The sequence below is a fragment of the Carlito syrichta genome, unplaced genomic scaffold (genome assembly GCF_000164805.1).
Source record: "Carlito syrichta isolate Samal-C Ts95f unplaced genomic scaffold, Tarsius_syrichta-2.0.1 Scaffold308352, whole genome shotgun sequence".
Lineage (NCBI taxonomy): Eukaryota > Metazoa > Chordata > Mammalia > Primates > Tarsiidae > Carlito > Carlito syrichta.
Window position 1 is genome coordinate 586231 of NW_007252448.1, and position 22905 is coordinate 609135.

General features: G+C 36.8%; 1 protein-coding gene across 3 annotated transcripts in view; it reads left to right on the forward strand.

The window, feature by feature from the left end:
* AHI1 (Abelson helper integration site 1) overlaps positions 1-22905 on the forward strand; it is a 204428-nt gene that overhangs the window by 175970 nt on the left and 5553 nt on the right. The window contains exons 24-25 of one of the 3 annotated variants that reach the window (XM_008065442.1): positions 8966-9011; positions 11322-11377. In XM_008065442.1, the coding sequence (XP_008063633.1) occupies positions 8966-9011; positions 11322-11335 (60 nt within the window). In that variant the 3' untranslated portion in view covers positions 11336-11377. Of the gene's footprint in view, positions 1-8965; positions 9012-11321; positions 11378-22213; positions 22315-22905 lie in introns of all 3 variants that reach the window. The other 2 variants (XM_021716221.1, XM_008065440.1) reach the window with 2 other exon arrangements.

The following is a 22905-nucleotide window of genomic DNA, read 5'->3' on the forward strand; positions in this document are numbered from 1 at the left end:
TTTAATTGCATATACAGATCTTATTTTTATTATTATATATGTTTTTGTTTTTTTAAAGAAAATGAGCCGAGCTCATTGGCTCAGCCTGTAATCCCAGCACTTTGGGAGGCCGAGGCGGGTGGGTTGCCTGAACCCACGGGTTCAAGACCAGCCTGGGCAGCTTGACGAGACCTTGTCTCTACAATAAAAAATTTTAAAAACTAGCCAGGAATGGTAGTGTGCACCTGTAGTTCCAGCTACTTGGAAGGCTGAGGCTGAAGGATCACCAGAGCCCAGCAGGTCAACACTGGGGTGGCCGTGAGTGTGCTGCTGCACTCCAGCCTGGGTGACAGAGTGAGACTCTAACTCAAAACAGAAAAAAAAAGAGAAAATGAAAAGTAGTCTCTGCTAAGTGACTAAAATTATGAGGGAGGGTCTGAGTTTAAAGAATCACTGAATTAGTGACATGGAAAGGACCTCAGAGATCATCTTTGATTGCTCTAGTTGATTCCTAATTCTTTAAGAAATCGAAATCCAGAAAGTTACAAGAGGTTCATAAAAAATGACACTGCTCATAAGGAGCATGGCCTCCGTATGCTCAGGCCAGTGCCCTTCTTCCTCCACCACCTAGTCAACAACACGGACAGACAGTTGTTACCTGCACAGTAGCCAGGTTTTATGTCACACTGGTTTTTACATTCCTGTTTTATGTACCCTTTTTCACATGGAAGTTTTAAGAATTGTATTCTCTGTACTTTTAAGGAAAAAAGGAAAGAAACCTCAATAGTTTTATTTCTTTTTAAAAAATTATTTCTATTCAAACTATAGAATAAGAAGTAAAATTATACCTTTTAATAGCTTGGCAGCTGCCGCATCTTATAAGTTCTTCCAAGTGGAACACACCTGCTCTGTTGCTGATCGTGCCAGGTACCTTCCAGCATTTCATCCGGTTCACTGAAATGTTAGTAGGTGATGGCAGCATTTGTTGCTGATTCTTCCACTGCAGGAAGAAGGGACGAAGCTTGAGTTAGTTATTGTCCATGATAGGCCAGAGGGTCTCCAAACAAATCAGTAACTACTTATACTACAGAGGAATGGGAGTAGGAGAATGTTTTTCTCCAAGTTTATTTCAGAACATTTTTATCAAGGTGTCATCTAATAGAAAAGAGAATATTGGTACTATCAGGGAGGAAAAAACTCGGAAGGTTTGAAGAAAAGTAGTGCTGACAAATTTGGTTTTATTTTTTATTTGTGTTTTGGATTTTTTTTTATGTTTTAAGCTTTTGTGCTAGCCTACACATATTAAGCTGTATATGATTCATTTATTTGGGGAGGAAAGTTATTGTAAAAATCCTTTTTTAATTTTTCAGTATTGAAATTGTTTTATCATGAAAGGAATATATACTCATAGTTTTTAATAAAAGAAATTTTAATAATAACTTTAAATTCAAAATTCAATCTGTAAAAAAATAGTGTAAAATGAAGAATAAGTCTTCTGTCCTGCCAGTATTCATGTTCATTCTAAGTTTCTTGCATATCTTTATAGGAATATCCTCTGCATATATAAACTTACATGTCTTTGTCTATTCTTTGTTTTTATGAAACTAGGATTATTCTTAATAGTCTGGTTTGTTGTTATTTTTTTTTCTTTTACCAATATATCTTGGACATATTTTCTTACTAGCACAGACAATTCTATTTTTTTTAACAATTCTATTTTTTGAGGTACTAAAATACTCAGGTTTTTTTTTATTCATAAAATGCTGAGTTTTTTTTAATTCCTGAAAATGCTCAGTTTTCTTTTTCTATTTTTATTATTTCTAAAAAAAACTCAAAGTAGAAAAATGCCCAAAGTTAAAAGTACCATTTACTTCCTACAAATGTTTCAACATTGATACTGCCAAGTGTGATTTTATATAAATGCCAGATGTATAGTAATAATTACACACAGGAATATCAGATTATTTCTGAAAATGTGGAGAAATTACTGTATTATGTTTGCTTATGTCTTTCTCTAAAAACATATTAAATGAATAATAGTTACTGGTTTTGCTATTCCGAGATAATTAAAATCACTATTATAGCTAATTTTTATGTGAGGAGAAGAGTGTTTTAATAATTCTCAATATTTTACCAAACATGTAGAGTCAATAAGAGCACACTGACTTAATTCAAAAGGACCAAAGTACACACTCTAGTTATATTCAGAAACGGTTGTTTTCTTGTCTGGCTCAAAATAAGAACAGAGAACCCCAAAGCAATAGATAACTCCATGGTAGTTCCTCTTCTATCAGAACACACATGCACACAAAATTTTACATTGGTGGCCAAACGTCCCTTAAGTGTCTGGCTCCTCTCCAATCTTGGAGAAGAGAATCCACCCTTTTTCCTCTGATCTACTTTCTAAATAAATTTTCTTTCCTAATCTTAAAAAATTTTTTATATTGGTAATCCAGTCAACCTGTCAGAAAAATAGTAGTCAGTAAGTAGATCACCTTCCATCTCTTAGTCTTCCAAGCATTTAATAATCTTGCTATATAATACTGTTTTCATAGTATGATTTTATTGTTGTGTTAAGCTCAACAACAAATTTATAATATACAGTGATGATTTTTGGTATCATGAAACAGATTTTCCAAATACCTAGACATTAATGTATGCTAAATAATTGAAAATAAAGTCATAATTATTGCTTCCTTCCTACTGCTAAAGAATAATATCAGTATATATCATTTTTACTATAATAATTCTGTTTATTAAGGAAAATAAAGTGTTTTATCTCTCATATTAAATACAAATTGATTTATGCTTAGATTTGCTTTAAAGTTTCAGGAATATTAGAAGTTTTCTTTTTTTATCTGGAGAGAACCAAACCATTTACTAACTTAGTATTATTAAAGATAGCGATAAAACTGATCAGAAATCGTACCTTCTAGGCAAGTTAAAACTAAAGTACTCATTTGTGTCCTATGAAGAATCTCAACGTAGACAACACTTACATGTTTTTTTTCTTTCTCCATATTTGTTTCAATAACTTATAGCAAGTGTTATGAGGAAAAAGTATTCATTTCATATAATTTATTTACATCTGAAAAATATCTATTAGTCTCAAGTCTTGAGAAGTAACATGACCCATATAGAAAGTGAGTGGTACTCCATGATACCAAAACCTGTATGAGTCACCTCACACCAGCAGATTCCACTCCCAGGAATAAAGCACCTAAACGTCCTGCACAGAGGAACTCTAAAAGCCTCCAGAGATTAATAAGGAACCGCTCCTACAAGTCTCAATTCCCTTGAAGGTCTGGTGACTAGTTTTGTTGCTTCTTCTTTTACACCTGTGCGGCTGCCATTGTCTTTGCCATATGTGCCTCAGCCCCTGCTGTGTACTTTTCCCCCACCCTCCCCCAGCAACTCTGTTTCTTGCTACTTTGGGCAATTATTCTCCATGTTTCCAAACCCTCCTACCCTCTACAGACTGAGACTCTACAAACTTATCTTCTCAGTTTATCTAGCCTGAGGGCAGAGTCTAGATAATTGGCAGTGGTTCTGAAATAAAGGGAGTATGAGAGAACCCCCCTGTGGTTTTACCACCAAAGTAGGTAGAAAATATGTCATTTCCTTCATGTCTTCCAAACTCCCATTAATTAGAATGTTCGCAAAATAACCTTCGAGATGAAATTGTTTTTCTGTTTAACAACCCACTCCTTATTCAGCTGAGTTGAGTCTCTGAACTCAACCTCTATCGCAACTTATTTTCTTACATGGATCTTCCATTAAAACTCAGTTTAGAGAATACCATAAATTCTCAATAAAGATTTTATAATTGTTCTGATAAACCATTGGTAAGTATTTATAGGACATTTCTTCACAGTTGTTCTCAGATAGTATCATGTGCAGTTGGCATTTTGTGCTGTTTTTAAAAAGGCATTGATAAACTTATCCAAGGTAAATTTTAATCTTGGAATGATGACTATACATAAAATTATAAAAGGATGCTACACTGGGTCGAACCAGTGTTCCATATGGCCTAATCCTCTCTCTGACAGTGACATTAAGGGTTATTTGACAGAATAGCATATTTGCTCTTTATGATGATGTTGTAAAAGGCTAACCTAAATATCAGTAACATTCCTCAAAATCTGTTACAGATAAATGTGAAACATGTTATTGAGAGAACTTCCCACCAATCATTCCTAGTCATAAACTGTCCCTTATAGTGGCAGATTGATTATCAGTTTCCCTGTTTTCTGACTTTACAGGTACTTCTGACTTGACAAGTAGCATGACTTTATAATTTTTTTTTTGGAAGTTCTCTGTCATGCAAACTCTGCTGTCCCTTGTTTTGACAACCACTCTACTCCAGAGTTTCTCAAACTCTGGCACTACTGGCATTTGGGACTGGGTAATTCTTTGTTGTTGCGAATATGTGGTGCATCATAGGATATTTAGCAGTATCCTTGGTCTCTGTCTATACTAGATGCCAGAAGCACCTCCCTACACTCATGACAATCAACACTCATGACAATCAAAAATATCTTTCAGACATTGCCAAATTTTCCCTGGGAGTCAAAATCACCCCCACTAGAGAATCACTACTCTATTTTAATAGGAAAAAATACATATAATATATATGGGTATGAATGTGGTTTTTCCTTAACTTTAACTCTTTATTTTAAGATCCTGTTAATGAAATTTTGTTTTCATTATTCCATTATTCTCATAATTACGTTATATGAGTTATAGACTACCCTATTTAAAAACAACAGCTTCTCATAAAGATGTATCCAGCTGTGTGAGACTCAAGGTGATAAGTATATATAAAATATCTGATCATTAAATTTAGATATCTATTGATTAATGTTTCTTTTCTTTGCTTGAGAAATTAACTGTATGTTAATCTGTTCATAAACCCTAGAAAATTAACTGTATGCTAATGTTTCTATACTTAGCGGTCAAAATAATGCAGTTATATTGGTCTCTAATTTTAACATGGTTCTCCCTTAAGTTACATAAAAAAGGAAAAATATTTTCTTATTTAAGTGTCTCTTTTATCCAGACCACCCATGTGTACCAATAAAAGATCTGTTTTACGATATTGGAACAAATTTGCTTTTATTACTCTTTTACTTGAACTTTTTTGTACTCCTGTCATTTTTCTTTTTACCTCCGTTACTGATTCCCCATTGTTGTAGGTATTTTTAAGCATGTCTTAGTGACTTGGTTTGGGAAGAACTATTTCCTAACAGTGGGAGATTAGGGAATAGTTCAGTCGCAAGAGAGGAAGTGAATAACCCAAATGGCCCCTCCATTTATAGGAATTCTGAAAAGGGGGCATTCTGGTGCTTCCTGCCTCTTCATTATCTCTACAATTAATTTTCACTCTTCTCAAACCAGGTCACCTAGACCACTGGGAAATAAAGGCAGTGTTATTTAGTGGTTTGATGCCAGATGCACTTGGGTTGCCTGTCTCATCAGTCCCCAGGCCTCGGGATCAACCAGTTGTCCATTTTTTTCACCTCTACTCTGATATTTAATCTTAGTTTTCTTTGTTTTCAAAATTATATTATTTTATTGACTGTCTCTCTGTTAGATTTGCCTCAGTGAGCCCCACAGTCTTGGTCATCTTTTTTGTTCTTCCCAACTGACTCACAACCCCATTCTTTACAGCACCTCGTCAAAAAGTGATGTCCATGTTTCTCAAACTGCTAACCTCTTACTCCAAGTTGCCTTTTCTCCTGTTTCCTTGAAGAGAAACCACCTAACATGAATTCCCTCCATTTTCATTCGTACTTTCTCTACGTTTCTGTAATTTTACCTTCCTTCTGCAGCTATTTTCAGGTATCAAAGAAAGGAGTGCTCTTCCTTTCCATGACAGACCTCTCCACTTGTGCTTTTGGTCATTTTCCCCTCTCACTTCGTCTGACCCTCACTCACTTAGTTATCCACATCCCCACTCCCTGACCAACATTGGCATTTTCATTATTTATCCAGTTAACATGTGTTTTGAATGCCTGCCATTTTTCCAGGCACAGTGGTAGAATAGAGTCTGAATGGTATAATGGTCAGTAAAATAAAAATAATCCCTGCATTTATGGAACTTATGGTCTAAAAGGGGAAAGTGACTATAACAATCACAAAACTAAACATAAAAGCAATAAAAGGGCAGTGAAGGGCAACTGTAAGGTCATGTGGTGAAAAGTGAATGAGTTAGTTTTTAAGGGGAATTAGATAGGCAGGAGGATACATTTGAGATATTAGAAACAGCATATGCAAAGGCCTAATGTGGCCAGAAATGTTGTATAGTGACTAGAGTTTAGTATGCAAACTAGAAAGCAGGAAAAGCTGAACCTGAACAAGCGGACAAGATCAAGAAGGTCCTTATCTAGCATGCTAAGGAGCTGAGTTTTATCTTGAAGGTAGTAGAGAACCATCAAAGGATTTAAAGCAGAGGAATGACTTGATCAAATGGATTCTTTCTAAAGCTCATTCTGGAAGCTCTGAAAAGACTGGGGAAAGCCATATTGAAAGAAATAAGACGAGTAGGGGCTGCTGCAGTAATCCAAGGAAAAAATAATGAGGAGCTAGGATTAGTGGACTAACTTCATATGGAAAAATAAAGAGGAAATCTAAATTTTTAATTTAAACCTCTCAGTGTATAAAATAGCAGGTAGAACTTCAATTTGAGCCATGTAAACTTTGCAGTAACAGTGTAGCAGCCAATTGCAGATATCTTGCAGACATCTATAGGGCTCAGGAGACATTTGCTGAAAACTCAGATTGGCAAGATAGCTTTGATAAAAATGTATGGATTCGAGTATATTTCCAGAAAAACTGCTGTATTTAAACTTGCTTTGCAGAAAACTAACAATCGCCAAGTCATTTTAAAGAAAACTTAAGATCTGGGTTCAGGGTATTAATTTGGAAGTCATTACATATACATGCGGTTGAATACATGGAAGAGGTGAGTGCAAAGAATGAAAATGACAAAGGCAGAAGACGGGACCTAAAAGAATGCCAGTGTTTTCAAAGCAGGTGCTGAGGGGAAAGACATGGAAGGAGATTGCTGTGTAACAGTCACTACCTGATACAGCCTTCTGGCCTCTGTTTACAGCAGTCTCTGCTCTCCCTTTCGCCAGTCTTCATTGCACCTTTCACCTGACTATTGTAGATACTTTCCCAAACTAGAAATCAAGCCCCATGTGATTTACCAGTGCAGAAATCTCAGTTGGCTTTTTATTTGTTCATAAAGTCCAAATCTCTTAAGTTTTTATCTAGATCCCACCCTTCAAAGATTAAATAGAAGTTCTCACCTATTTTTCCTTATCTTCCAAAACGTGCTCCTAAGTATGCTGCCCTGCAGTTACATCCCTCAAACCTTTGTTCAATCTGTTTTCTCAAACTGTGTAGTTGTTTCTGGCTCTCCAGTTATCAGAATTTCAGTTTACTCCTTAAGGTCCAGTTACCCTCTCTCTGTGAATCCTTCTCAAAAGCCTCCGGTTGTAAGTCAAGGCTTCCCTTTCTTTAATTTCACAGCTTTCCTCTTTACCTTTATCGTAACGTGTATCTCACTCTGTCTTGTTGGTTGAATACACATCTTTTCCTCATTAGATTATAAATTCTTGACAGGCAGGGCTTCCTACTCACTCAGCTTTGTATCCTCAGGGCATCTAACACAGTGTCTTGCTCTTAGAGTGGTGCGTAGAGTGGTATTTGTTGCTGTTTTTAACTGGCACAATTAGTCACCAAAACTACAAATCATGATCAGGAAGGTTTTCGCTTTTTGTTACAATATGCTTTTAGAAACTGCATCTTAATGCAGAGGACTCATTTTTCCTTAAGGAAGATCATTATAAGTGGAGGATTTAGCATCAAACAAATCAGATACACAATCAGTAATCAATTCTAAAACCAAAGAATGTACTTCAAATTTATATGAATATAAAACTGTGCTCCTGGAAACAATATCAGCAATATTCTATAACTATATTAGCAATATTCTATAATTTATATCATAAAAATTATATCAATTTAGTCTTGTCTAGAGCTTGTCTAGTTCAGTGGTTTGTAAACTGTCGTCCATAGAGCTCTGTTTTTCAGGGTTCTAGGGGTGTAGGACTGGGGAGGCAGGGGATTCAGGCCATGCAAACCTAGTTTCACCCAGAGTAATGCTACTTTCATGTGTTTATATATGAGAGTTTCAAACCAAGTATACTGAAAAATAGTTTTGCTGTTAAATCAGTTTGAAAAACACTAGTGTAACTTTCAAATTATTGTAACCTTGTTAACTCTGGGCCTCCATTTCCTCATCTGTAAAATATGAGAATGGTGCTATAGTAGTTTATGCTTTTCTTCTGAGCCCCTGTTCATTTTCAAATTTAAAAAAAAAAAAAAAAAGACCCCAAGAGAGGTTAAATGGCTTACTCAGGCCACATAGAGTTAATGACAGAGCCAAGGCTAAAATTTAACCACCAACCCTAGTTGTTATTTTTCCTCTTTAGCATTCTTTTTTTAATTCCTACAAAGTAGATATAAACAAATTATGATTATCATATGGAAACACTAAATCTATTGTGAGATATATAGGCAACATGTAAAAACAAAACTATACTGCATCATAAATTTGCCTTATTTAAAGCTGGTATGCTAGCTACAGCATACATTGATTGAACATTTACCTAATTTTTTATTCATTCTTCAACTTTACAAAAATATTTGGGTGAGTTGTTTGCATGGCCCATTTCTCTTTTGCAGAGCTATTTATGAGTTATTTTCTTCTTGGTAAATTTCCATGTAATCAGTGGAAGCATTTAAAATAATTCCATTAATCATTCCTTTCATGTTTAAGTCTCATTGCATCTAAATTTAAAAGTGTCACTAAGAAGTTGTGAAGGTTTGGGATGCAGGAGCTCTAGATTCTGGTCCTTTCATTCACCATCTTCCTTTGCTCATCTTCCTCTCTTCATCCCCTCCTCTCCAAATCAAGGGTTTCTGTGAAGAGGAAATGAAGTCACAAAACAACTCTCTCAGAGGTGTGTGTGGAAAGGAGGGAAAGAAGGGCAGTCATGTTCCTTGGCCTTATCAATGATGGGGGATGTTCATGGGCTGCTTGCACACCAGCCTTGGGGGCTTTTTTTTTAAAGATAAAATAAAGCAAAACAGCTCACAGAGACACCTCCTTCTTCCCCCCTCCTTCTGCCTCCATGAGTAACTACCCATATGGCGTGCTGCTGCTGAGACCAAGAAATGAGTGAGTAAAGGTGTTTAGAAGTGAAATATTGGTCTGCTTAAGTAAGCATCCTTTTCAAATAAGTATTAAAGCTTTGTGTTGTGGATCCCCTACTAGCCTGAGAGTCATAGGATTTGAACACAAGCTAAGCCACCCTTGCAACATTAAAAAGGAGTTGAGTATGCCAGTCACAGAAATGCTGTCATACAGTAAGCAACATGGCAGGACTATATTTAACCTACTGATAACAAACTCTCTGAGGACATCACAGCATCCATTTCAAATGAACAGACTATTACAAGCAGAATTGGTAAGACCTACACAAGGCAATATGTTGTTACTCATTTTTCAGAATCACAGCAAGTAGTTAAAATAACATTGGTAATAGTGATATATTATTCAGTATGACTTTCTCCCTTCAACCTCTGGAGTAGATTGAAATTGATGAGAATTTCTTATTAAAGCTGTTATGTTGAATTCTTCACTAAAAACCCAGTATTTTTATAAGTTTTATATGTACATATGTAAATGGTAAGAGGCTGGTCTTGCCCATGGCAAGGGTACAGAGATAATACTTACACCTTGTGAGGACTAGCCAGGCATGGTGGCATGTGCTGCAATCCCAGCAACTTGAGGGCTATCAAGGCAGGAGGATCATTTGAACCCAGGAGCTCAAGGATGCTACGTCCAGCATCTCTGAAAAAGGAAAAAGAATAAAAACCTTACATTTAATTTGATTGCTATGTTTAGAATTTATTTAATAAATCTGGAAAGTGGAGAAATTCTGTTACGATTGATGCTTTCTGAGTTAGGTGATGATGGTTGTCTTTGCTTTTTCTCTGTCAGGTGAGGGCAGTCTGAATTAGTCCTTGAATTTTAAATTTTCCATGTTACGGACTTTTTTCCTAAACACATTTTAAGTGAGAACTTCACTAGTGGAGATGAATCAAGATGTTGTTGGTTCTTTTGTTGTTCTACCAAATTAGATCACTTACTACAACATTCACCTTTCACCACTAAGTCTCCTTGTTCTTTAATTCTTGTTTTTATTATATGCTTGATTTAAAGCTATACAGCTGGCAATAATAATGTTATAATTATGGTCCGGAAAAGTGTGATGTCCTCTTAAAATCTTTATTATAAGAAAAGTAATACTTATTTAAAGATACTCAGTTTCAAATCTTACTGAAGAACAATCTTGTAGCATTCTCATCGTGAAGGAAGAAATCTAAAAAGGAAAACAAGCTTCTGTAGAGTAACACTGGGAAAGCAGTAGTTAATCAGACAAGACTCAGAGAGAAGGTTGTACTCCTTTTCTTTCTTTTTGGCTTCATGTTTTCTGGATTTTTTAAATAATAATTAAGAGGATATAGTACATCTCCTTCATTTGTATATAATTCAAAACTTTAATATACAATATATATTTTATTTGTGAATGTTAAATGGATCCTTTCCATAACACATAATTATCTCTATAAAACATGTGCATTGTTTTATAGTAGCAACATTGGATTGATTTATAAAATACCATGTGTCATATAAAACTCAATTTTCCACAGTATGCTTTTGGAGTTAATGTTTAGATTTTAAAGGAAGCATCCAACACTCAAAGTATAATTTTGTACCACTGAAAGTGCTTAGTAGTTCATTCTGGTCACAAAGGTGCCATCAATACAACAAGATATACTAAACTAAGACTTAAAGAGCTTTATATTCAAAAACTTGTATACATTTCAGTGACTATTACTATGAAAATGTAGAGTATACTGAAAAGCTTATAAAGAAAAGACGCGGTGTTAAAAGATAAATTTAGAGCTTAAATATTATACCACATAACATTAGATTAATTTAAACTAATTTACAATGGATTTTTTTTTTTTTTTTTTTGCCATACACCTGAAAGCTGACTTTATTTCTAGAGAGTGCTTAAACCATCTGAAGAACTAGTTCCTTGATGTTACATAGGAGCAAATATATTGCGCTGACAGACATTCTTGTTCAGAACGGGCATATTCTCCCCCATTCAGGAAGTTGGTGGGTTTTCAGCATGTGAATATTGACTGGGTTGTCTTTTCTCATTTTTTACTTAATATTTGTTTTTCTTCTTCCACAGCAGTTGGTCAGTAGGAAGTCCCAGGACTTCAGACTGGATTCAGAATGTATGACACAGTAAGCAATGTCTCCTCCTAAATAATTTGTGGTGAAAATAGTTGGGTTGTGTTTTTTTTAGGGACAATTTCTCCATTTCTCTTTCATAACATTATCACACTCTAAGTTAAACTTCAGATAATTGATTTTTAAAATAGAACATTTTAATAGGTACTTTGAGAATATGTATTATTACAAGGTTAGAAGAAATAATATTAAATAAAATAATATCACACAAAACTTCAGAGGACCTATTTTGTCATTTATTTTTTTTTGAGTAACATTTTTAAATAACATTAGCTGAAAACAAGTAAATGATATGCTGAAGGTAAAATTATGAATGCCTATTTAGAAGCATTAAAAAAGCTAGCACTGAGAACATTATCATTTTGTATTTTCTATAAACACCTAATGTATTTGAATAATTTTAGTTTTTAAAATCTCTGGGAAGTTTTTATAGTTTTATTTGGCACTTGCTTTGTCACTTAATGCACGCATTATGAAAAAAATCACATCCGGGCTCGGTGGCTCAGTTTGTAATCCCACGCCTTTGGGAGGCTGAGGTGAGTGGTTTGCCTGAGCCCGCGGGTTCAAGACCTGCCTGGGCAGCGAGACCTCATCTCTACAATAAATCAAAAAAATCAGCCGGGCGTGGTAGTGCATGCCTGTAATTCTGGCTACTCAGAAGGCTGAGGCGGAAGGATCGCCAGAGCCCAGCAGGTCGAAATCTGCGGTGGCCGGGAGTGGCCATTGCACTCCAGTCTGGGCAAAAGAGTGAGACTCCAACTCAAAAAAAAAAAAAAATCACAATTCTACCTTTAAAAAATTTTACATCAAAAACATTCCCAAAATATTTCTCAATTTTATCATCTCAGATGATCTTTTGGACCTAATATTAAGTCAAAACTTCATATTCACATTACATCACTAACAAAATATAACGCGAATGCAACAGCCTTGAGCAGCTTAGGTATCCCATCCTCCCATCACTGCCCCCACATCCACATCTGGGGGTGGGAGGCAGACTAGTATTTCGTTCTTCAAGTGAAAGACACATGTAAGTTTTTAAAGAGTCAAAGAATCATGAAGACACTTTAGAAATTCTTTCTATAATCTCCCTGTTTTATAGTTAAGAAAACTAAAAGGAATTGCCTTTTGGAAATTTCACAGGGCACATTTATGTCAACATTTGGACCATAGACCTAAGTCTTTTAAGCTTGACTACTGGCTTTTTGTTTGTTTGTTTGTTTCCTTTTTAACTAGATTTAGTGGTCACAGGTATTATTTTATTGTAAGTTTTCTTTCTTTTTTAAAGATAGAATCAATAATTATATAATTATATTATAGCCATGTATAGCTATCAGAGTACATTCACTCACATTATCACATTTCATTCTCACTATATCCCTGGGGAGAGGCAGACTAATATTCTGACCTCTGTTTTACAAATGGAGAAACAAGATCTGAAAGGCTGTGGCTTGTCTCAGATCATTGTATGTAATACGTGGCAGACTCAGTGCCAGAATGCAAGTCCTCTTACTCCAGTCTACAGTTCCTTCCGTGCTTTCTCCTTCTGCCTGTCGTATGATACAGATACACATCCCAGATCTTTCTGTTTTTTTGTTTCATCTGCCAAATATATTCTTAGTTCCAAGCTATGAACAATTAAAATTTTATATAATAGTAGGTAATGAGCTTGAGCAGTTTGTACTTAATAACAGATTGATTATACACAGAAAAAATAGACTGAAACAATGAGAACAGATTGTTTCAACAACCAGAAAGTAATCATATTTAATGCATTATGGAAACAATGCTCTTTGTGTCTTTGAATACGTTTTATAAAAAGTTTTAGAACCTTTTACTTAAAATGTAAATGAAAGAATGCCTTCTATATATAAGCAGAGTGTGCATCTAACAAAAAATCTCCTACACACACTTCATTCTGACCACACTGGATACCTATTTTCAGGGGATACAGAGATCCATGCCATGCCTCCCAAACTGAAGTTCAGTGAAGCCTTACAAACATCTCAACTTTTGAAACTTGTCAGAGTAATTCAGCTTCTTTTTTTGAACACAGAGCTCTTAAGATGCTTCTGAAAATAAAAGAACGTTCATGAGAAGATCAGATATGTCTAAATGCTGAAGTTCATATAAAGCTTTTGGACTTTCCCTACTTATAATTTCTTAGAAGTAAGGATGAATTAAGATAGACTTCTCATTACTTGAAAACTGTAAGTGAGTTGATAGTAGAAACACTATAGCCGAGTATGTACAAAGAAGTCATTTCTTTAATTTGCCTAAGTTAAGAGTGTAGTACCCAAGTAAATTGGCAGAGAGGCTAATTTTTTGTTTCTTTGTAGCCCTGTCTTTCAGTTTGTAATATCCACTTATTAGTTGGCTGACCAAAATATATAATGAGCCACATAAACAGCCTCTTACTACTTTCTGTCTGGATTTCTTATCTTGTTTATTTTTTTGAGAAATGTCAGTGACTTTTGTGCAAACAATTTATACATATTTTAGTGAAGCTACATTCTTTTTTTAAGGTATCATGAAAAAACTTCTAAGGGTTAATTTAATAAAGGTGTATATTCCTGAAAATCTTAAACTTTCACCTTTTATGCCTCATGCCCCTATTAACGTTCTTCATTATCTCCTGTTGATGTCAGAGTTTTTAAGAAGTTTCTACAAATTTGTTATAATTATTAAAACTAGTGTTAGCCGGGCTCGGTGGCTCAGCCTGTAATCCCTCACTTTGGGAGGCCGAGGTGAGTGAATTGCCTGAGCTCCGCGGGTTCGAGACCCGCCTGGGCAACTTAGTGGGACCTCATCTCTACAATAAATCAAAAAAATTAGCCGGGCATGGTAGCGCGCGCCTGTAGTTCCAGCTCCTTGGAAAGCTGAGGCGAAAGGATCGCCGGAGCCCAGCAGGTCGAGGCTGCGGTGGCTGGGAGCGTGCCACTGCACTCCAGCCTGGGCAACAGTGAGACTCCAACTGAAAAAAAAAACAAAAACCTAGTGTTAATATTCCCTAGTTACTAATATATCCTATTTCGAAGTTTGTTGATTTTGTTTTTAACATAGCGTGCTTTATTTCATTGACAGCTTTGGTCAGAGAGACATTAATTCAGATGATCAATCGTGTTCAAGTCTTTTATTTATAAACGCACAAATGTGAACTAAATGAATGAATGAATGAAATCTCTTAATATAGAATAGCTGTATCAATTCCAACTATCCTATCACTCTACCATATATATTTTTTTTCATTCTTATAATTGTTTCAGGCTCCTTCATTTCTCCTCTTCTTCATGAGGTGGTAGTTTACAGTATACCTTTTTTTCCTTAGATATCCTGTTTTTCAGCTTTCCTTCTAAGTTCTTACTTTGATTATCCATTTTTCAGCCTTTTTCTCACGGCCCCACTTCCCCACCCAGTTTCTGTTATGTATGTGATATCACAGTGTGCTCAGCACTGAGCTTGGTGCATTGAGAGATACCAAAGAAGCATTGCAGGTCAGATGAAAAAAATAGAAGAAGCATTTAGAAGGTAACAAATTATATAAGTAGGTGCAAAATTATGCAAATTGTGATTACAGACGATTCAGTCTGGGAAAGCATACAGCAGTGAAGAGTGGAGAGGCTGGTGAGGGTAGAGAGTGGGAGAAGACTAATTGGTGGTTTGGGGTTGGAGATTTGCAGTGGGAGAAAAAACAGGGTAGATATTGTGGCTCTAGAAGAATGCAGTGTGAGAGAGTTTTGAGCAGAGCTGCTGATTGGAAGGTGGGGCCAGGAGGCATGTTTGGCTGTATTTGCCCAGCGTTTTACACGCACCTAAGCAAACATTGTGTGTCCGTATCAAGAACTTGGTCTTGTGCTAAACTTTGATGCTACTTCTGTAAAGGGGCGTGATCAGGATAGCTTTTCAAGGTGAGTGACCGTGGTACTCAATGTGTACATGATACTCAATGTGTACCTTGTAGAAGTGCTCAGTGAGGGCAACCTCCTCGGGTCCCCTCCCACTGTGGGAGCTTTTCTATCCTCTCAATAAATCCTGCATTTAAAAAAAAAAAAAAAAGAAGTGCCCAGTGTGGCAAGGAAGATAAACAATACAATGCATAGTCATTTGCTGAATATAGATTTGCTGAGCACCTACCAGGTCACACACAGTATTCTAGGCACTAGGGATACAAAGGTAAACACATAAAAACCCTTGCCAAAGGAGATAACATTCTATATACATAAATGTAATTTACATAAGATATCTAATTACATCAGAAGTATGATACACTATAGAGGAAAACAAAGCATGAGTGGGAAATAGAAGAGGGAGATGTGAAGGTTGCATCTTTAAATAGCATCAGAGAAGGCCTCACTGAAAGGAAGAGTGGAAGGAGGAAGAATGGAAGGAGGCCGGGAAATGAGGAATGTTAATATATGACGGACAAGTGCAAAAGGCCCTAAGGCAGGAGCATACCTAGTATCCTCAAGGAACAGAGAGGAATGTTGTTAGAACAGAGCAAGCAAGCAAATGGGAGAAAGGATATAAGATCAGAGAAAGAAGATGTCCATCTCCTCAAAGATAAGCACATAAAAGGATGCTCAACATAATTAGCTGTTAGGAATATATAAATTCAAACCACAATGGGATACATCTACATATATTAGAATAGCTAAAATTCCAAAGACTGACCTTATCAAGTGTTGGTAAGGAAATGGAACTCTCATATATGCTGGCAGAACTTTAAAATTATATGGAAAAGAGTTTGGCAGTTACTTAAAAAATGAAATATAAGCCAACTATATGACCCAACCATTCCACTGCTAGGTGTTACCCAAGAAAATGAAAGCATATTTTGTACAAATGTTGATATTAACTTTATTTACAGTATCCCTAACTGGAAATAATACAAAGTTCAGCAACAGGTAAGTGGATAAACAAGTTGTGCTATTTATAGCTCTAGAACGTGAGAGAAAGCAGATCAGTGATTATCAGAGGAGGGGGCTTATAGAAGGGAAAAGATAGAAAAGCAAAATTAAAAAGAGCATCAGACATCTTTTGAGGAGATGGGCATATTTGTTACCATAATTGTGATAGTTCGTTGGTATATACCTATGTCAAAACTTAAGCTGTATTCTTTAAATATGTGTATTATATTTTATATCAAGCACATCACACTAAAAGTGTTTGAAATATATATGTATATGCAAAATCTGAAATTATTTCACTAATTCCACTCTTATTCAAGGCACCAAGTCTCACCTAAATAATTTCAGTATTATCTTAGTTGGTCTCTCTGATTCTACCCATATTCATTAATGTCTATTCTTATCTCATGTGAGAGTGATACTGTTGTCACTCTCTGATGACTCTCTACTTCACTTAGTGTAAAAGCTGGAAGTCTCACACTGGTTTATAAGGTCTTCTTTCTCTGATCTCATCTACTCTTTTCCACCTGCGTGCTTGCTCTAATCTAACAACATTCCTCTTTATCAGTTACATGACTTGTAGATATTTCTCTGTTTTGCCTTTTCATTCTTTTAGCAGTGATTTTGAAAAACAAACTTTTTTATTTCGTTGAGGTTTAATTTGTCAATATTTTTCTTTTATGAAATCTTTGCCAACCTGAAGCCACAAAAGTTTCATCCTGCGTTGCCTTGTAGAAGTTTTATAATTTTAGGTTTTATTTTAAAGTCTATGAACTGTTTAGAGTTAGTCTTTGTATATGGTATGTGATGAGAAGTTTAGATCAGAGGCCACGTTTTATTTTAATTCTTTGCATTTGGATGTTCAGTTGTTCTAGCATCATTTGTTGAAAAATGTTCCTGTCTCAACTGAATGGCCTTTGCACCATTGTTCAAAATCAGTTGTCAATATTTTTGTGGGTCTTTTTTTTTAATCTATTGATCTATTTATCTCTGTCTTTACACCACTACAACATTATCTTGATTACAGTGTAGTTTTATACCATGTCTTGAAATTAGTATTAGTCCTCCAACTTTATCCTTTTCAAAGTTGGTTTAACTATATAATATTTACGGGTCTTTCTGTTTCCACATGAATTTTGGAATCAGCTTGTCAATTTCTATAGCAAAGTGTGCTAGAATTCCAACTGATATGGCACTGAATTCAGAGATCAATTTGGGAAGAATTAACATGTTAATAATATTTAATCATCTGACTCATTAACATGATGTATCTTTCCATTTATTTACGTCTTCTTTAATTACTCTTTGTAATTTTTTTTAGTTTTCATTGTATAGGTCTTGAACATATAATGTATAGGTCTTTGGTTGATTTATTCTGACATATCTCATATGTAAATAGTATTGTTTTTAAGTTTCAATGTAAAAGTGTTTGTTGCTAGTTTATAGAAATACTACTGATTATTGTATGTCAATCTTGTATTATGCCACCCTACTTAACTCATGTGTTAGTTTTAATAGATTTTTTAGTAGATTCCCCCAGATTTTCTGCAGAGATACCCTGCAAATAAGGAACGATTTTATTTCTTTCTTCTCAATCTGAGTGCCTTTTATTTCTTTTTCTTGCCCTATTGCACTGAGTTAGAACCTCCAATATAGTCAATGATGAATAGAAATGAAGAGAGTAGACATTCTTGTCTTGTTCTAATCATATAGGAAATGAATAGGAAAGCATTCAGTCTTTACTCAAGTATATTATTATTGTAAGTTTCTTATAAATGCCCTTTGTTAGGTAGTTTTTCTTCATTTTCTATTTTACTGAGAGATTTTTGTCAGGAATGGATGTTAGGATTTTGCTAAATGCTTTTTTGCGTCTATTAAGTGATCACATGATTTTTCTTTCTGAATTTATTAATATGGTAAATTACATTGATTTTTAAATGTTAAACCAGCTTTGCATTCCTGAGATAAACTCTGCTTAGTGGTATGTTATCCTTTTCATATTGTTGGATTTGATTTCCTAAAATTTTATTTAGCATGTTTTGTATTTTGTTCAAGACGAGTATGAGTCTGTAGTTTTTGGTAAGATCTTAGCCTGGTTTTGGTGACAGGGTAATGCTAGCCTCGTGGAACAAGTTGGGAAGAATTCCCACCTCTTCAATTTTCTGGAATAGATTATGCACATTTAGTATTACTTCTTTTTTGGAAATGTCCATTTCAGAATTGGTGTTCTCAATTTAGTATAAGACATTGTTCTCATATTTTAGTTATTTACACATGGTTTCCTTCAGTTCTTTGAACATATTCTTAATTGTGGATTTTAAGTCTTTGTCTAGTAAGTACAATGTCTGGGCTTCCTCAGGGACTGTTTTTGTTCATTGCTAATGGGATTAAGCACTGTTCCTGGCTTCAGGTAATGTCCCCAGATGTGTGTGCTCATCATTTCTCTGCTGATTACTTGAAGGGGACCCTTTGCAGATCTTCCAGTTCTCTCATTATGAAGTACTCTCTTCTCTGTCCATCTGTTTGTGAACTCTACCTGCTTTGATCTCCTCAGACTCTAAGCTCCCCCTAAGGAGTCCACCTGGGTGTCATCTTCCTGTGCCCTGGCCTAGAAACACTCAAGGCAAGAAATTGGATGATCATAGTGTTCGTCTTGTTTATTTTCTATCTTTCAGAAATCACTGTTCTTCATTGCCTGTGATCCAGTATCTTGAAAGTTGTTGTTTTCTTTTTTTCAGGTTTTTTTTTAGTTGTTTAAGACAAAAGGAAAATCTGGTCCCAGCTACTCTATCTGGGCTGCAAGCAAAAATCCTGATTTTTTTGTGTATTTTCAAGGTAGCTTTTTTATTGTGAGAGATAAGGGGAGAAAGGATGAAGGAGGATCATTATAGTCTGAACTTCCTATAGTGGCCAGGGGAACAGTTTTTAAGTCTTTAAGACCATATAGACATGGGGTAAACAAGAAGAGAAGGATTTAGAAGTCAGAAGGGGCCGTGCACTGTGGCTCACACTTGTAATCCCAGCACTTTGAGAAGCCAAAGCAGAGGGATCACCTAAGGCCAGGAGTTGGAGACCAGCCATATATTTTTTAAAGAAGTCAGAAGGATAGCATTAGCTAAGGCACAAAAATGTTGGAGTACATGGGATACCCTGAGACCACCAAGTGTCTATGACTGGAACAGAAGTCAAAAGCCAGGTTTTATAAACCAGATGGCATCCTGGTATTTTTTGGTTTGGGAGTGTGTGTGTGTGTGTGTGTGTGTGTGTGTGTGTGTGTGTGTGTGTGTGATTTTATTATCTACCCAAATACTAAATTTCACATAAAAGAAATGCATACATATTCTTGACTTCTCTTAAAAACAATTCAGAGTTTGGGCCACAACACCACATTCTCTCATGGCATCCTTCAAGTGGAGCCAGGACGGGGCCTGCTCCCTTTAGATGGGTCATCCACTCTTCTGTCTGCCTCAGTCCATTGTATTGTTATCTCTGTTGACTTATTTCCCTTGTTCATTTATCAAACCAGTAAATAGATTCTAGGAGATAAGGCCAAAAGAGTGTACTTCAGACAGTTTTAGACTGTGTTTCATCGGTGCTTTTTGTTTTTGTTTGTGGTTTTTTCAGAACTTAAACTTTTATTTGTTCGCTATTCTGTTCCTCTCTAAATTTACTTAATCTATTTGTCCTTCCTTATAATTTCTGACTTTTTCATTCTAAGTCATCTGATTTCATTTCATTTACTCATACATCTCTTTATTAGTGTGTCCAGGCTGCCATAACAGAGTACGACAGACTTCATTGCTCAAACTACAGACATTTATTTTCATACAATTCTGTGGGCTAGAAGTTCAAGATCAAGTTTCCAGCAGGATTGGTTTCCAGTAAGGCCTCTCATCTGGGCTTACAGATGGCGACCTTCTTGTTGTGTCCTCGCATATCCACTTCTCTATACAATGTCATCTTTCTGGTGTCGTCTTTCTCTTCTTCTGAGAACACCAGTCTTATTGGATTGGGACCCCACCCTTATGACTTCATTTAACTTTAATCATCTCCAGTTACAGTCACATTAGGGATTAGGGCTTCAACATCGAATTTTGGGGGAAAAAACAGTTTGGTTCATAAGAATCTCTATTCAGATAATATTCCTCTACCTGATTTTGAATTTCTCACATCTTTTTTTTTTTTTTTTTTTTTGAGTTGGAGTCTCACTCTATCGCCCAGACTGGAGTGCAGTGGCACGCTCCCGGCCACCGCAGCCTCGACCTGCTGGGCTCCGGTGATCCTTCCGCCTCAGCCTTCCAAGTAGCCGGAACTACAGGCGCGCGTTACCACTCCCGGCTAAGAATTTATCACATCTTTTTCAAGCTCTGTTTTTGTGTTTTCCACCATTTCTGGACATCCTAGAGAGAAGATGCTATCTTCCATTTTTTCAGTTTTCCCTTCTTTTCTATGTTTTTGTGTGTTCTTTCTCCTAACATAAATTATGCTACTACACACCCAGCCACAAAACATTTGTTTTATATTTTACTATTACCACTGAATTATTTGGAAAGCTACATTGCTCCTCCCACAAGTCAGGACATTACAGATTTTTATTAATAAACCTCCTTTACCCCTTTTCTAGTCATTAATGAGTATCCTGTACTTTTTTTTGCTTTTTGCTTTTTGCTTTTTGCTTTTTTTGTTTTTTTGAGTTGAAGTCTCACTCTGTTGCCCAGACTGGAGTGCAGTGGCCGCTCCCGGCCACCGCAGCCTCGACCTGCTGGGCCCCAGCGATCCTTCCGCCTCAGCCTTCCGAGTAGCCAGAACTACAGGCACGCGCTGCCACGCCCGGCTGATTTTTTGACTTATTGTAGAAATGAGGTCTTGCCAAGTTGCCCAGGCGGGTCTCGAATCTGCGGGCTCAGGCAGTTCACTCACCTCGGCCTCCTAAAGCATGGGATTACAGGCTAAGCCACCGAGCCCAGCTATTTTTTTTCTTGAGTTGGAGTCTCACTCTGTCACCCAGGCTGGAGTGCAGTGGCATGCTCATGGCAACCGCACCTCGACCTGCTGGGCTCAGGCATTCCTTCCGCCTCAGCCTTCCAGGTAGCTGGAACTACAGACGCACGTCACCACACCTGGCAAATTTTTTGATTTATTGTAGAGCTGAGGTCTTGCCAAGTTGCCCAGGCTGGTCTTCAACCCCGGGCTCAGACAATCCTCTCGCCTCCACCTCCCAAAGTGCTGGGATTACAAGCTTGAGCCACTGCGCCCAGTCTGTCCTGTGCTTTTAAGTGTGTTTGTATATATGTATTTCTACGTTGATAAAACTTTCTGATTTCTCCCAGACAGCTGACACTTTTCTGAGACCAGTAAAATTTATTTTATTCTGTAAGTCCATAGATAATAGTTTTACATTTTTATTAGGTGAGTGAACTGCCTGAACCCGTGGGTTCGAGACCCACCTGGGCAACTTGGCAAGACCTCATCTCTACAATAAATAACAAAATTAGCCAGGTGTGGTAGCGTGCACCCGTAGTTCCAGCTCCTTGGAAGGCTGAGGCAGAAGGTGCGCCGGAGCCCAGCAGGTCGAGGCTGCGGTGGCCGGGAGCGGCCACTGCACTCCAGTCTGGGCCACAGAGTGAGACTCCAACTCAAAAAAAAAAAAAAAAGCAATTGATTTCTTTCTTGCTCCTGTATCATGGTTAAGAAGGAGCCCAACTAGCTAAAGGTTTATCTCTTCGCGTTAGTTTAAGCAGCTGCCTGCCTGTCACTCCCAAGTAAAATCACGCATATAGTTCTGCCAAAGGTTTTTCTCTCTCATATGCTCCCATGTATCCCCCCTTCTATGCCCACTGCTACCTCTCTCGATCAAAGCCTCACCAGAGCTATTACAGCAGCTTTCTTATTGCTCCTTGTTTCTGCTGTCTCCCTCCTGTAGTTCTGAAATGGGCAAAGAACAGGGCCATGGGGACAGGGGACACATAATGGATATGCAGGTGAGGAAGAACGAGCAAATGGGCCGAAGTCACTCTAATAGAGGTAAGAGGAAAACCAGGAGAAAGTTGTGTTATAATCGTCAGCAGGAAAAGATTTAGGAAGGCATGGTCAACACGGCAGGTGCCAGAGAAAAGGGAAGTAAAATAGGACTAACAGTTTCTCTCTGGAATGTGTAACCAAGAGATATTTGTGACCTTGTATAAAGCAGTTTTGATGGAGAGACCTGGAAACATAAATCGGATTGTCTCCAGCCTGAAGGGAAAAGGCTGTCAGAAGATTCTCATTCTCCAGAAAGCTGAACTTTAAAGGAGAGAGAAGGCTGGGCAGTAACTAGTGAAAACCACTGAACTCAGATCCTTAAAAAGAGGAATGGCACGAATATTTACAAGCTTAGAGGAGAGAGCCACTTGAAAAGGAACCATTCAAGGTGTAGGAGCAGGGGGATAATCCCTGGGGGCCTGAGAAAAGCCAAAGAATTTGAATTTAAAACACAAATTGGGGTCTTTGTCAGACCAGTGGGGAAATGCATTTGAATGACTTTGTTTACTGGCAGAGGGTACAGTATAGGAAAGGCCTGTCAGAAGGCCTTGTTTTCTCTGTGAGGCAGAAATGAAGTTTGTCTGCTGGAAGTGA